The sequence below is a fragment of the Mirounga angustirostris genome, unplaced genomic scaffold (genome assembly GCF_029215605.1).
Source record: "Mirounga angustirostris isolate CCGP_5_RB_7025 unplaced genomic scaffold, mMirAng1.0.hap1 SCAF_1, whole genome shotgun sequence".
NCBI classification, from domain to species: Eukaryota; Metazoa; Chordata; class Mammalia; order Carnivora; family Phocidae; genus Mirounga; species Mirounga angustirostris.
Genome location: NW_026991709.1, coordinates 193,252,849 through 193,268,155, shown reverse-complemented (window position 1 = coordinate 193,268,155; position 15,307 = coordinate 193,252,849). Strand labels below are relative to the sequence as shown.

The window sequence follows — 15,307 nt, the reverse complement described above, 5'->3', positions numbered from 1 at the left end:
TGATGCTTCTAACATATTGTCCAGAAGAGGAGGTCTTCATCTCATAGTTTGAATTTGACCTCTTCTATCTAGTTGTGACATCATCTCTTCAAGACTCAGGCAATCAGGCAATCATTCATGCCTTCAACTTTTGGAAGCCGAATGCCTTCTCCATGTTGGGTGCTGGGCTAGTGCTCGGGGTCCAACACCTGTCCTGCTGCATGGAACTTTTATTCTAGTGTCCATTCGCAGCCCAACATTAAATATGCTCCAGGTTAAGCACTGTATTATTCTAGAAAGGAATCCCTTCTGGGAGAATTCCTTGCAGTTATTTAGAAGTTCATGTGTTGCAGTATTAACATGTCATCTGGCAGTTATGTAATTCAGGCCAGACTTCAAGTGTCTCTTTTTTGGGGTACCAGAGTAGCGGGAAGGGGAGCTGGTAGGAGGATGGAAGACATGTTGCCTTTGGGATAAGATGTTTGCTCCTTCTAGAACCTTTAAGTGGCTACCAGAAACCGCCATTCTCTATTCTCTTTAAAGTTGTTGATGAGGAATTAAAATATCTGGAACAATTATAAAATGAAATGTCTTGGCAATTGAGTAAAGGTCGTAATTGGAAATGAGAGCTATACTTTCATCACCAGTGGAGGAAAAAAAAATATCCATATTCTTGTTTCATAAATGGTACTGTTTTCAAAAGCAAAAATATAGTCACTGTTATGGTGGTGGTAGTTGGGAGTGGGGATTACAACAGATGAGCCAAATGGTTTCCAAAAAATTGTCAAAGTGCCGGACTTATCTTGGTCCAGGGTTGTTTTCTAGTGTTTGAGAGAGACAGAGGATCCTGCCAGTTCTGAACTCAAAATGGCCCCTCCCAGCTCTCCTCCACCCTGGAGACGTGGCCCAAGTGGATTCCCTCCAGGGCCCAGAATCCAGTTCAGAACAGCAACGTCCCTCTGGAGTATCCACGTCCATGCAAATCAACCTTGTTTAAACCAAAATGATTGTTTCATCAAGCTGGGGGGGTTTCTCATCCCTGTCTCCTCATCTAATCCCAATACCTTTACTCCCTTTGCTCTTCAGTTTCCAAGTGTGACCTGTCCGTGTCTCCAGTTCTAGACTTTGCATGTTCCTCATTTGTCATCTTTATTAGGCCTGCATTTATTTGTGTTTGTCACTGCTGCACTTGGTGGTGGTGTGGTGACCGTTCACCATGCTGGTCCACACGTCGCTTCCCATTTAGTGACCCTCCTTTCTATTCTTTCCTATAGAATTACCCTGTATGACTATCAAGCCATGTGCAGGGCCAACAAGGACAGCAGTGATGGCGCCAGAGGGCTATTGGATGTAAGTACGGTGCAGTCACCCAAACAACAGGGGCATGTGTCTATCTGTTTCTGAGTGTGAGCATATCTTTATCTTTGGAGTAATCAAGTTTATCTTTTTCGAAACCATGAATGTTTTAAAGTGTCTCTTAATTTTACTGGTTAAGAAAAACCACTTCCATTCAAACCCAAATCCATTGATTGTATGAATGACAAGTGGGTCTGACATCTTTGATGGACAAATGTGCCCCCTTTTGATGGATAGAAAAGGGGAGAAGTTTTGGAGATTCTCTCATTCTCATATAAAAGACAATTTGAGTTGGTTCATCAGAAATCTCCCCTTTGGTTTGTAAGACACCTATTAGCCTGTGAACAAATTCACATTTTGCTCATAGATTCTCTACCCTAATCAGGATGCTGCTGAGCTTCGGTGTATCATTTTCGCCGGAGCTGGTTCCATCCATGATGTCACAGTGGAGAACCAATCAACATAGATAGTGTGTCATTAGAAACAGGCTTTCAGACTGCCAGAAATTAACTATCATAATTTACTCCCAGTTAAAAAACATAATTGACAATGTATAAGCAATGTAAGTTTGGCTACCCATCACCTGAAAACACAGGAAAAACAGTTACAGTATACTTCGACATAACCCCGCATGTGTATATATTAAATATAATCTTTGCATGTTATCATTTTGTAAATTCCAAAAATTAACCTAAAATCTTGTTTGAAACACAAAATTTATGAGCCATTTTCGTTTTTAAAATATAAACACACACCTTCTCATTTGCAGATGTAAGATCTTGCAAGGAAATTATTTAAAAGCCAACTATTTAACGTGGTTCTCCTCCACTGAAGGAGCAAGAAATGATTTGGAGCTGGAAAATTTCTGAAAGGCAACTAGGAACTGAAAGTTGAATGTTTTGAAAAATACCGCTTTTTAGTGAGAATCAACATGCCTTTCCAAATCCAAATTCCCTAGACTTAGCATAAATATTTCTAGACTTAAAACGTTCCCAAGATATGTTTTCATCATTAGGCTTAAAAGCTCAATGGCTTTACCCTTCAGAATGATAATGTGCATTTAAATTTTTAATCCTGTATTTACATAAACCCTTTGTGTACCCATACATTGAACCAGTGTCTGGCACAGAATGCTTGAGTGCCCTTCCTATCCTCCCACCCAAACCCCTGCCCCCAAGGGAGCTGCCCCTGTGCCTGCCCCTCCCCAACTCCAGAGCCACCCTAATTCCTCTATTCATTCCCTCCTCCCAAGGACCCACACTACCAAGGACCCCTGAAATGTTACTACCCATCCCGGCAGGTACAAAGGCACAGAACTGTCCCAGGGTCTGACCACCAGGGTCTTTTTGAAAGAAAGATGGTTCTTTTCCAAGCAATAAGAAATATAATGGCAGAACCACCGGACTGCAAGTAGCATTCGGTTTTAGGAAATGGTTAATAGTTCACATCCTTATCTGATCCTAATCCTGAGGGCCCTGTGATTGAGGGAATGATGTTGACACACTCAATTAAATCAGAGCAAGAGATCCAGTCTGAAATCTGTGTGGGCTGAGAATAACCCCAGTAGACTGTTATTATTGTTGTTTTGTTCACTGACTTACTGACTTGAAAAGGGAAATGTCAAGAATGGTTAGAGGTATATAAATTGTTTTTTTGTTTTATTTAAAACTGGATAATTCCCCCATTCCTAGTTCTCATCTTTATCATCAAAATGCTCAGAAGGTAGGATTAAATATCCATCACTTCAGAGACCAGGATTTGGCATTTCAATTCTCTGATAACGTAAAGGCAACCACAAAAGGTTCTGAGATTTTTCTGGACCTGCCATCTGGGGGGCGGGGGAGGGAGGCCTTTGCCAAAGTCAGCGCCTCTCTCAAGTGCATCCACTACTGGAATATCTGGCATATGTAGATTCAAAGAGCCAACTGAGGGGGAGACCTGCAATTTTCCAGAATTCAGGAAATTGAATTATCCACGTAGAAAATATCACAGAGTAAACAATCCAACTGCTTTTTTAAATTAAAATATTCTAAAATAAAGATTAGGCTGTCAATACCTTCTTTTATAGAGTTGAAGGGGATTTTCTGCAAGGATAAAATCACATGTTTATATGGTTGTCATTTTTTTTTCCAAATCCAAATATGTATGTGTGAGAAAAGGCAGCTTAAATCCTACATAACTCATGGGCAACATTAAAATCAAGTATATGCAACTTGTGCTTATTTCAGTGAATGACATACAGTGATGGAGAACAGGGAATCACCTTTCTGAGAGGCAGATCTGTGAATTACCATTTGAAATTAGTTATATGATTTTAGCCCCTCAGCATTAGGCTGCAAAATATTAGCCCCTGGAGGGTAAAGTTTTAAACATTGTTCGCTGAACTTCCTTTTTCCTCCCAGAGATAACCCCTGTATTAGATCATGTTTATTTTACTTGTAAATCACATCTCACTACAGGGGAGTTCAAAGTTTTAAAATGTTAGTTTTAGGATACAGTATCCAACCATGTTCTTCTTTTAGCTAGAGCTTCACTGTTTTTTAAGGTGATATCAATCTCTCTCGAAGAATAACATTGTCTTTATGTAAAGCCTTAAGTTAAACTACAAATTTCATATGTGATGCATTTTCAATGAACTGAATTCTTCTCTTCAGCCTTATAATGCCTTCCTTGCTGCAGTAAAATGGATAATGACAGAACTTGTCTTGTAAGTACAATTTGCTTCATTTTTAAAGAGTAATATTGTTTTTCTTTTGTATTATAAAGTGAATTGGAAGACCGCATTTCATGTTTTCAACAACCATTAGATTCAGAATGCTCTGAGATAACCTCATTGAACATCTCGAAATGTTGAAAGCTGAGACCAAAAAATTATCTTTCAGTTATTCATGGTCACTGCTTATGCCCTTATGTCATTGCTTAGCAGACTAACAGCTTGCAATATACAAACCAAATTTATTTATTGTGGTTAGTGTTAAATTTAACATAGATGTCTGGCTGTTTTTAATGCAGCCTGGGTGGGCTGTGGTCAGAAGAACAAATTGCCAGGGCTGCCCACTGTGCTCCTTTGGATGTGTTGGCATGTGCAAGGGTGGGGAGGAAGGGGGCTTGTGCAGTCGTGGGCCAGGGGCTGGGGGCTTTTCTCAGGTGTGAATTAATTGTTTACCCTGTCAAACTACAGTCCTATTTGGAGGGTGCTAGATGCATCTGTGACTTAGGTCAGATTGAAATGGCACAAAGATGAAAGGCTTGACTCCCAGAAAGGATATTGGACACATGACAGAAACACCATATCCCACGAAAGGGAGGAATTCCATGGACGAGCATGAAAACCGGGTTGTTTAAGCTGTACCACACTCTCAGGTTCTGATTTTGCCCACCGTGGCTCCACTTCTGAGTGTTTGAGGCAGATTTCTTACCATTTGACGAACAGCCATTGTCTTCTTCATTGCTTTAATGTAACCTATATTAATTTAACAACATTATAAATTGAAATTCATTTCTCTTATGTACACAAGAGGCAGAAAATACAGTAACAGACAAGAGGGAGATTTTGATTGATAGTGAGCTGCTGCAGGAAGCAGTCATGAGCCTAAAAGAGAAATGATGGAGTTTTGATCTATCTCTATTCATTTGGAGGATGGTTTATATTACTTTTGCATTTTTAACTAACAATTGGGAAATTCTGATTTTTTTTTTGAAGTTGCATTGTGGCATAATTTCATCAAGAAAAGTTTGTTCCATCTATGCCTACACACACACACACACACACACACAGGGCTGAACAGGTTTGCATTGCAGTATAAATCTGGAAAGCATCCTTTATTACTGCAGATCATAGTCTAGGTAGAGAATATGCTATTTGTATCTGTGCACGAAGGCAGAGGAAGCCCTTTGGAAATTGACTTTTTACTATATAGACTCAGCCTATAACTGGAAAACCATTTCTGCCTACAAGCAGGTTATTTCTCCACAGAGTCCTTGAGTCTAGGGAAACCCGATTTCAGGGTTTGGCTGGCATTGGTGATCACATAGCCTTTCACAAGTAAGATAAAGCCCAGTGAAAATTCCGTGGTCACAGAACCAACCGTACTGGTACCTTCCAATCATGTTACTGTTTCAAATGCAGTGAGCGATGCTGAATAACAGAATGTCGCTGTCCCATTCAGGGGGCAGATAACCAAATAACCCTGGGCTTTTGCATCCCCTGCTTAGGTTCCTGGTGGAATTTAACCTCTGCAGTTGGTGGCACTCAGATATGACAGCTAAAGGTAAGCAGCAGCTAGTTCCCATTTCTCAGCTCAGAGTGATAAACCCAGGGTTCACTGGCTACTTTTCATCAAGGATGGGCTCACGCACAACTGCCCAGGAGAAAGTGATGATTTTTCAGCTCCGTCAGCATCTGTGCTGACTACAACGCTGTCCCGTCTGACCAGAAATTCCACAGGTTTCATTCTGCCCATGTTGAATGCACACTTTGACCCATTTCCTTAAGTAAGACTTTGAGGTCATAACGTTGCACCCGTGAATTCTTCAACAAGCTCGTGGGCAGTGCTTAAAATCGAAGGGAGACGCATTGCCTTTTTCAAGCTTGAGTGAATATGGATAACCACTCTGGTTTTTTGTTTGATCATTTTTTTTTTTATAATTATCCTCCTAAAATATAAATTTAATCATATTACTCTCCCCACTCAAAAGCCTTCAGCGATTTGAGCAGTAATTAGTAGAAACTCTCAGAGGTGTGAGTTGCAGTTAGATGAGTACGGATTTCAGCCCTGGCTCCAAGGTTTGCCTTTGGCAAGTTAGCTGATCTCTTCAGGACTCAGTTTCCCCATAGTAAGCAAACTGGGAGACATAATAAATAATATTTACCTCCTGTCGTGTATGTGTTTAATGATACATCATACTATATGCTGAGCATGGTGACTGGAACATAATGAGCCCTCAAAAAATGACAACTGTAATTAACTTCCGATACCAGCGTTGACACTGTTGACCACAATGATGACTAATCAAGTCCCGAGGCCCTACGAAGCCGGTACTCTTTCATGAGGGCGGTCTCGCAGCCATCTGCCCCACCTGCTCCATCACAGGCAGCTTCTCAGATAACACTCTGCTCGTTCTTTTCCTGCGTGCATTCATTCTTGCTCATTTTCTTACCTGGGATGACAGGAACTAGCAGTACGCTAGACAGCTACCATGTTTATTGTTATTATTTTTTAATTATCTGTCTTTTTCAAAGAGGTAGATTAACAATGTTGCAGCCTTCCCTAGGGGCTGGCTATATTTCGATCTGACGTTTCCTCTTCCGTCCCTTAAGATCCCTGTCGGGCAGGATTCCCTCCATTCTTCCAGGAAGAGTTAGCAGCATTTCCTTCTTGCTTCCATCCCAGTCAGCTCACATATTTATTTCCCCAGCTCTTCTGCACCATCATTGTCTCACTTTGTTGGCTTCACGCCTGAATTTCTTGATGGCAAGAGCTATGCCTTATAACCGCTGTTATCCCTTAGCACCTAACTGGTGCTCAGTGAACTGTAGGCGCTCAGTCTTCACTTACTGAATACCCTAACAATTCTTATGCCGAGTATGACCTTTATAGCCACTCTCATCATAGCTTTATAATTTACAAATAGGCCTCTGTTGCCTAAATTCAGAAGCTCCCTCATTTCTTGTTAGAGTATGACATGGAAGGACACCTACAGAGAGGTGTATATGGGTACACAGCTGCACCGGATGGCCTCTGATTACAGTGAACCTAATCCAAGCGTGTTTGGGGTCGGCCCAATCCTGAGAAGCTGAGAGTCCAGGGAAACAGCATCTGTGTGCCCTGTTCTCTCTCACACTCACACACTCACACTGTCCTGGTGACCCTTAGTATGTGAGCTCCATACTTGCCCCTTCCTGTTGGGTTAGGACCTGCTTTGAATGTCCCTAAGCCCACTTCTAGAAATCTAAATAAACTGGGGTAGAAGCAAAGGATTCTAGGACAGGATGATCATCACTAAGGAACTGATGATTGCAAATACTGATAACTCTTTAAGTGATGAACAATAGGGACAATTCAAAATAAATGACAGCCCATCCACGGAGAGGCAGAGAAAACCTTTTAACAAGATTCTGTTTCAAAAACAGATCTTTTTAACAAGATCAAAAACGTTCATGAAATTAAGTAATATAGCAAAATAAACAATATACAGAACTGTACATACCCCAGAAAAGCATCCAATGGTGTGGGAAGAAGGGGGATATGGATTTAATTAGGGTCAGCAATCAGTATGGCCAGTGGGGAGTCAATAAGCAAAGAACAAAATATGAATTAGGAAGGGAAGACTATTATGTCGCCCAAGAAAATTTTGCCTATAACACAAACCTGCTTTCGATGAAAACTGCACATGATTTGGAAGTGAGATCCGAGAAAGGACCTATTAAATGGGTGCTTGCTCCCTTGTTCTATTTACTTTCCTTATTCCACTAGCTTCTCCACAGGTTTACTATTAGGAAGGGAAAAGTTTAGATGAGATTAAAAGGGAGGGATGGAAGAAGGAAGATCCATGGAGGCCAAGAGAATGCACTGCAAGTTGGTCACAGGGCTGTTCTCACCACAGCCCCAGCCCCTTGGGACAAGTCACCTGGGCTTCGAATCTGGCTTTAAGCTCTGGGAGGCTGGAGCAGCCGTTTTGCCTAGATGAAGTGCTCTGGCCTGGAATCAGGCAGCCTTCTTCTGCAGCTAGCTAGCTGCTTGCTCCTGGGCAAGTCTCTTGGTCTCTCTGGGCTCTGATTTCCCGGTTGGTCAGCAGAGATAACCACGGACCTAACGCGGGTGTGAGAGATGGATTAGGCGGTGCACGCCAAGCCCATGGGCAGACAGGGCACAGAGCTGGTGGGTGGTGCTTACGCTTTGGGCAGCGGTGGCTTTTGTGACTGAGACCCTGAGACTGAGACGCTCTTAGGAGTGCGTTCAGTGCTGAGGGCAGCAGGCTGGTCGTCTTCAGGGTTTGCTTTTTGGCATCCCTCTTCACAACCGTATGCCTGCCCACCTCTGGCTGAGGAGCTTCCGAGGTGAGCATGAGGATGGCCCACCTCTTCGTGCCAACCTGCATCCCCATTTCCCCCATTCTTACTCACCCGGGCCTGCTTCCCTTCCCCATGACCTGCTGATGCAGGCATCTGTGTACCCTCTTGTGCTGGTCCTTCAGATTTGACAATCAGTTTAAAAGTTTTTGTTGTGTGCCAGTCACTGTGATCTTTGCTCAGACCAGTGGTTTTCAACTGGGGGTGGGAGGGGATGGGGGGGTGAGGATTTTTTCTCCCAGGAGTCATTGCAATGTTTGGAGACATTTTTGGTTGTCACCACTGAGGGTGGGTTGGGGGTGTTACTGACAGCTAGTGGGTAGAAGCCAGGGATGCTGCTAAACATCCTAGGACACACAGCCCCTCACAACAAAGAATTATCCTACTCAAAATGTCAGTAGTGTCACTGTTGGGAAACCCTGGTGTAGACCGAAGAGTATAGGGTAGGGGATGAAGAATAAGGAAGAAGCATACGGGGTGCCTGGGTGGCTCAGTCGGTTAAACATGTGCCTTCGGCTCAGGTCATGATCCCAGAGTCCCAGGATCGAGTCCCACATCAAGCTTCCTACTCAGTGAAGAGTCTGCTTCTCCCTCTGACCCTCCCCCCTCTTGTGCTTTCTCTCCCACTCCCTCTCAAATAAATAAATAAATAAAAGTCTTTAAAAAAAATAATAAAGGAAGAAGGGTATGGTCTTTGCACTCACGATGCTTACAGAAATGTATGAAGGTTCCCATTCTGAAATTTCATATCCCCTCACCCCTCCTCCCCCTGTACCAGGACCAGCAGCAAGGAGAATTTCAGCTCAGAGAAATCAGGTGATGCTTCATCTCTCCGTGCTACGTTTTAGAAGCTTTTTAAAAAGGTCCTTAATAGATAATTCCAAGTCATGTCATCCTTTTGCCACACTGTGAGACAGACCTTGTCAAATGACTGTGTCGTCACCACACGATGTGGTAACATACAGTGTGGTGCTTTTCCATTTCCAGAGTGTGGGCCCAGACGATCTTCAGATCATTTCATCATACCTGAGAGGTGGGGGCTGCTGGAATTCATCCCTAAACCTTTCTGAGCTACTTGAGTCAGAGAGCTACTAGATGATGGGCTCAGACATGAGCCAAGAGCTCGGCTAGATGGCAGTGAGCAAGGCAGCCCGCCTTCTTGGAACCCCTGAATGGGACTGGCTACTATATGTGGATTGTCTCATTCGGGCCTATAGGCCTCTGCTGGACAGGGCTGCCTTTTTCTATTTCACAGATGGAGAAATGAATTCGAATGGGGGTGCATGGACTCGTCCTTGGGGCTGCTATCGGCTGGGTATCTTTGTTAAAGGAAAATGTAAATTCTTAGACCCAGAGCATACGGAGAGGAAAGTTTCACAGCAATATTGACTTGCAAGGTTTCTTCATTCTAATTTTACCATTCCCTCACTAGATAAAGACCCTGCACTGAGACATACATCTTTGTTTAGCTAAAAATGGAATCCATAATTACACTGTTTATCTGCTTCATTTCCTTAATGAAGGGGACTGTGGACGCCCATTTCTGCCTGATTATCACAAAGGTATCATTTTGGCGAAGTTGCACAAAGAGAATGGAGCTTGCTGGCACCGAGTATGAATGGGGGTGCATTCACAGAGACAAAAGAAGAGGAAAGCTTTTCAAATGGCAACTCTATTCATTCCCAGTTGTCTGCCCATAATTACTGTGAACCCAAGTCAGTTATTCTCATCAGGGACATTTGTTGCTAAGGGAAAATTAAAGAAATTCAATTGTGTGGATGCTCCATTGGGTGCTTCACTGTGAGTGAGTGGTAGGTCATGGCTTCAGCTTGAGACCGCCGGCCTAATGGGGACGGAAGGTAGAGCAGTGTGAAGGCCCAGAATGGTGGCGCCAGGATGTGACCATGCAGAAGTGGGTCTGGGCTCCCGAGCTCATGGCAGTGTGACTTGGGGCAGGCAGCGCCACTTAATTTCTCTGGGCCGTAGCTTCTTTGTCTGTAAAACAGGAAAGCGGCAGACCTTCCTCACCGCATGGTGGTGAGGACTCCGTCCACGCAAAGGGCCTAATGTCGTGTTTGGCATGTAGTGGGTGCTTTATGAGTATTGGCTGTAATTTGGCGACGAAGGTGGCGACGGTGCTTTTGCTGTTTAAGGAAATGATGGTCATGGCGAGTCTCTTCCTGGGGGTCTCAAGGCAGGCCATGTCTGCTTTCTGAACCCCGGTTTCCCGTACAATAAGGAATCAGCCTAGCTGAGCTTCATGACCTCTTGTACGGACAGCTTTGTAAGATAATGCGTTGTAAGTGCCCAAAGGCTCAACCAGCATTCTGGAGATCACTGGAAGCCTGAGCTATGGATTCAGAATTGCATAGATAAGCAGTAATGACTGGCAAATGTGTGTGCTGTCCATAGCACTCCAGACAAAGAGAGGTCTTCATAATAAACCATGTCATTTAGATTACATGTGGCCATGGTTTTATACGATAATTCGCATGTGGCCCAAAAGCACAGCAAGAGGCTTGCAGCCAATCTATAGTCGTGTTGCAAACAGAATCAACGAGGGTTTATCGCCACATCAGTCTGGGTGCCCTGCAATTGTCAAGGGAACGAGAATTTCATTTCCAGGAAGGATCAGAGCCAAATGAGCCTCACCATTGAGAGCGCTGGACTCGTTCCATTGTAACTGGGCCCAGACAATCACAGTTAGAGATGGTGCAATTATCAGGCCCATTTAAATCATGTGTTCTGCCTATCTCAGCCAGCCCCAAAGACCTTTCTTCCTTTCTCTCATTGGCCGAACTTCACAGAGCAGTTAAATATATGTGTGCTGGAGCCAGACGGCCCAAGTTCAAATTTTGGCTCTGCCACATACTTACTGGATGAATCTGGGCAATTCGTTCGGTTTTCTCCTCCATTCACTAATCTGCAAAACAGAGATAACCATGGTTCTCACCTTACGGTTTATTCTTTTTTTTTTTTTTTTTGTCATGTTTTACTGTTAAATAAATTAATACATGTAAAGCAGAACAGCATCTGGCATGTAGTAATTTCTTAATAAATGTAGCCATTACCATCATGAGCTTATTATGTGCCATCTGCATGCGTGTGCCGTGTCCACTTATAATCTGTGTTGTTGGGGCTTTTTTTTATTTGATCTTTATTTCATTTTAACAGACTCATTTTTTGAAATTCAAATAATTTAAATATTAAAAGGAAGTTTCCCAAATGGAAAGTCTCTCTCACTTGCTATACAAAGGAGTCAAGTGCGAACACAAGAACCATGAAAATAAAAAGTGTGACCAAATTGTAGCCAGATGCTCTGAGCTTTATGGGTGGCCTCCCCAGATAAAAAAAAAGGGGGGGGGCGGTTTAAGAGCAAATGAAAGAAAAACGAAAAAGAAAGGTGGGAAAAACTCCCTAGCATCCAACAAAGATGTCCTCAACAAAATCCTCTGACAAAATCAGAGACATTGGAGAAGAACTTGGAAGCGAGTGCTGTTTCCATCACGTGCCCCTCTCTGTGCTGTAGCTGTTTGGCCCGGGGCCTCCTAAAACTGACCTTGCCTTCCCCCTGAAGGCAGGCAATTTGTCATGAAGGCCTGAGATGCTTACATTCCCTTTGTCTGTTTGATTGCCTGAAAAACACCATTCAGGGGAATTATTCAGATATTCAGCAAGCATCTGATAACACTTGCCAGTGAGCGAGCACCGCAGGGCACCAGGGACAGGCAGGGTCGGGGACCGGGCCTTTGGGAGCGTGACACTCGCCCGTGCTGTCCCTACAGTGGAGCCAGGAGTCAGGGAGGTAGTCACTGGCCTTTTCTAACCAGAAAGTACTGCTTCAGAAAGGCCCGCCGTTCCTGAGGATTCCGCGCAATAACCCGTAGTCGTGTGGTAGTAAGCATGTTCGCTTCAAGAGCCCTCACAGTGCACCAGCCACTTGCCGTGCATTAATTCGTCTGATCCTTCACCCGTGTGAAGTTATTCCCTCTTATTCCCATTTTACAGAGGAGAACACGGAGGTGCCAAGAGATTGAACTCACCGGCTGTCCCACAGCGGCGGCAAGATTCATGACCCCTAGTTTGTGCCCTTAGCTGCTATGTATGTAATTTGCCCAGCTCCTGGCACGTGGGTGGTGACACGCTCCAACGGCTAGTGTTTCATGAAGGCTGAGTGTGTGTCCACACCTGCATGTATGTGGAAGTGTGCACGCGTGTCCCTTGGTTAAGAGCTGTACCTGCCTCGGTCTATTCATCATTCAGAACAACTCAGGGAGTTAGCTTGGGCATCATGCCTAATGTCAGTGACCAGTTTCTGAAAAATCACATGTCGTACATAAAAAAACTGATTGAATCCACTTCCTTTTGTTTTAGATGAGAAAAATGGCAATGTGTTATGCGTTAACCCCAAACCCCCAATCAATTTCCTCAATATAATTAACGCTCAGTGAAAATTCTATATTAAAAAAAACAACCAATCACGTTAGGATATACATGCTTGGAACATGGCTTCCTGATCACCCAACAAATATCTGGTGGTTACCAAATGCTCCTTTAGCACTTAGTAATCCTGGGCTCACTTAGTGCTGGCAGCCTCCACACGGTCACAAAACATGTCCTCGTGCTTCTGATATCCAACCAACTGTATTTGGAATATAACTTGAGACTTTGTCAAAACATCATTTTGTTAAAACCCTGTCGAGTTTTGGAGTCGGAAATGTAAATTGTATATTCTATATATTTATAAATAGATGTTTATATTTCCATATAAACATCAGCCAAAAACTTTGTACAAAGTTTGGGTATTGGAAACCTATGAGCATTCTACTGGTAAGTTTTTTGGTTTTTTTTTTTTTTTTTTTTTTAGAGGAGTGGGGAGGGGCAGAGGGAGAGGGTGAGAGAGAATCTTGAACAGGTTCCAACCCAGTGTGGAGCTCGATGCGGGGCTCCATCTCAAAACACTGAGTTCATGACCTGAGCCGAAATCAAGAGTCAGATCCTTAACTAACTGAGCCACCCAGGCACCCCCTACTGGTAAGATGTTAATGGGTGACAAGTCCTGTGACAAGTACTATACTATTGGCATTCCATTTTACAGAAGAGAATACTGAGGATTAGTTAGAAGCAATGAAGCACAGGATTTATACTCCAAACTTCTCTGACTTCAGAGTCTTCACCCTTAACTGCTGTTACAGTATCTACCATCATCATCATTTGAATGTTACAATGGCTTCATTAGAATGCTAGTGTTATTCTTCTTGTTATTGATTACTGTTGTTACTATTTATTATTATTAACTGACATTTACTCAGCACTCATTATGTTCCAGGTACTCTACCAAATATTCAACATGTAATGTTTCATTTACCTCTCACTTCACCCTCTGATAGAGGAAGAAGATTAGCCCCGATTTACACATTGAAAATAATTTAAACATAAAGAGTTTCTGGAACTTCCCCACTGGACATAAGTTGCTTACATTATTTTATCAACCACCAAGACATTACCCAATGCCTACTAGGTAGCCATCCATGTACCCGGGTTATTTAGTGCTGTATTCCTGGACAAGGAACTTCATAAGGGTAGGATGAGGTTCATGGCAGTGGTTCAAAGACATTACGTATTTTACTATTCCATAGTTCAATTTTGTTTCTGTCATAAAACCACATAGTTGTATCATGACCTTTGTCTCACCCTAAATAATAATGGTGTAGCTTCTATTTTATACATTTATTCAGATACACGTATGTGTTGTTGCTAAGTTCAAGTAAGTCTGAAGTCTGAGACCCGTTGACTTATGTTGTCCCAGAAAGTATTCTTGTGATCCATAAATGATAGTGGATGAAGCCAACACAACGACTTGAGGAATTATAGCTTATAGAGTTGCTTGGCAGATGAAATCACTCGACTAATTAGAAAATAATGCATTATGCTGTGCCTAGAAAAATCACAGCACGGCAGGAGTGGAACTGGGTTCTGAATTACTGGGCTGCCAGTCACAAGAAAGCCTGTGCCTTTATTCTTTATCTTCTTTTCTTTTTTCTTTTTCCTATCCCTACAGCCCAGAAATTGAAACAGACCCTGGAACCTTGTGACACTGAATATCCAGCATTTGTCTCCGAGCGCACCATCAAGGAAACCTCAGGGAACATTGCTTGTGAAGATTGCTCCAAGTAAGCCTCCCGCCTCCTTTCTGCTCAGTGTAGAAGTCCAATGGGCCAATGTGTCTGGCGTGCTCACAATGAGAGATGGAAACGTGGCTGCCCTCTTGTATGAGGAAGTGTTTCCACCAGCTTGGAAAAAACATCACTTGGCTTTGTCAGATCATTTAGAATTTGGGAAGGGTTCAAAATGCTTGAGAATGCATCCTAGAATAGACGAGGTTTTTAGTTGAGTTTATTGTTGGTTGGAAAAAGTCCCAATTGGTGTTTTCCCAGTTGATGGTTGGCCATTTCAGCTATCTGTTGGGAAAAAATCCTTCGGTGTCTTTCCTGGAGGCATCGAATCTTCAGGATTCGCTGGAATATGGTGTCTGGGGAATGAGTCTTGGTTGCATACTAGGCATTTCCCTGATTCCTAATGACATTGGGCCTTTTTTAATGGTTTTATTGATCATTTGGGTTTCTTTCGCCTTCATTTCTGTTGGTAGTTGGCTGTTGGGTGATGAATCTACCTCTTACCGGTTTGGGTGTTCTAGGTTTTGGTGCAATTTCTTTGCAGTTGTGTGCTTTACATATGTGTCTTCCTAGTCCTTTGACTCCTCACCTTTTAGAATGTTTTAGATGCATTGAAATTTTCTTTTGCTTTTATTTTAATGTAGTCTAATTTATTCTTCTGTTCTTCTATGATTTGTGTGTTTGTGCTTTAAGAAATTAGTTTCTGCCCTCATGTCATAATGGT

At 42.9% G+C, this 15,307-nt stretch overlaps 1 protein-coding gene across 1 annotated transcript in view; it reads left to right on the top strand.

The window, feature by feature from the left end:
* CACNA2D3 (calcium voltage-gated channel auxiliary subunit alpha2delta 3) overlaps nucleotides 1–15,307 on the top strand; it is an 858,477-nt gene that overhangs the window by 786,146 nt on the left and 57,024 nt on the right. Inside the window, exons 32-35 of the mRNA XM_064595053.1 lie at nucleotides 1,254–1,329; nucleotides 3,990–4,042; nucleotides 5,551–5,606; nucleotides 14,469–14,580. Coding sequence (XP_064451123.1) covers nucleotides 1,254–1,329; nucleotides 3,990–4,042; nucleotides 5,551–5,606; nucleotides 14,469–14,580 — 297 coding nt within the window. The remainder of the gene's footprint in view (nucleotides 1–1,253; nucleotides 1,330–3,989; nucleotides 4,043–5,550; nucleotides 5,607–14,468; nucleotides 14,581–15,307) is intronic.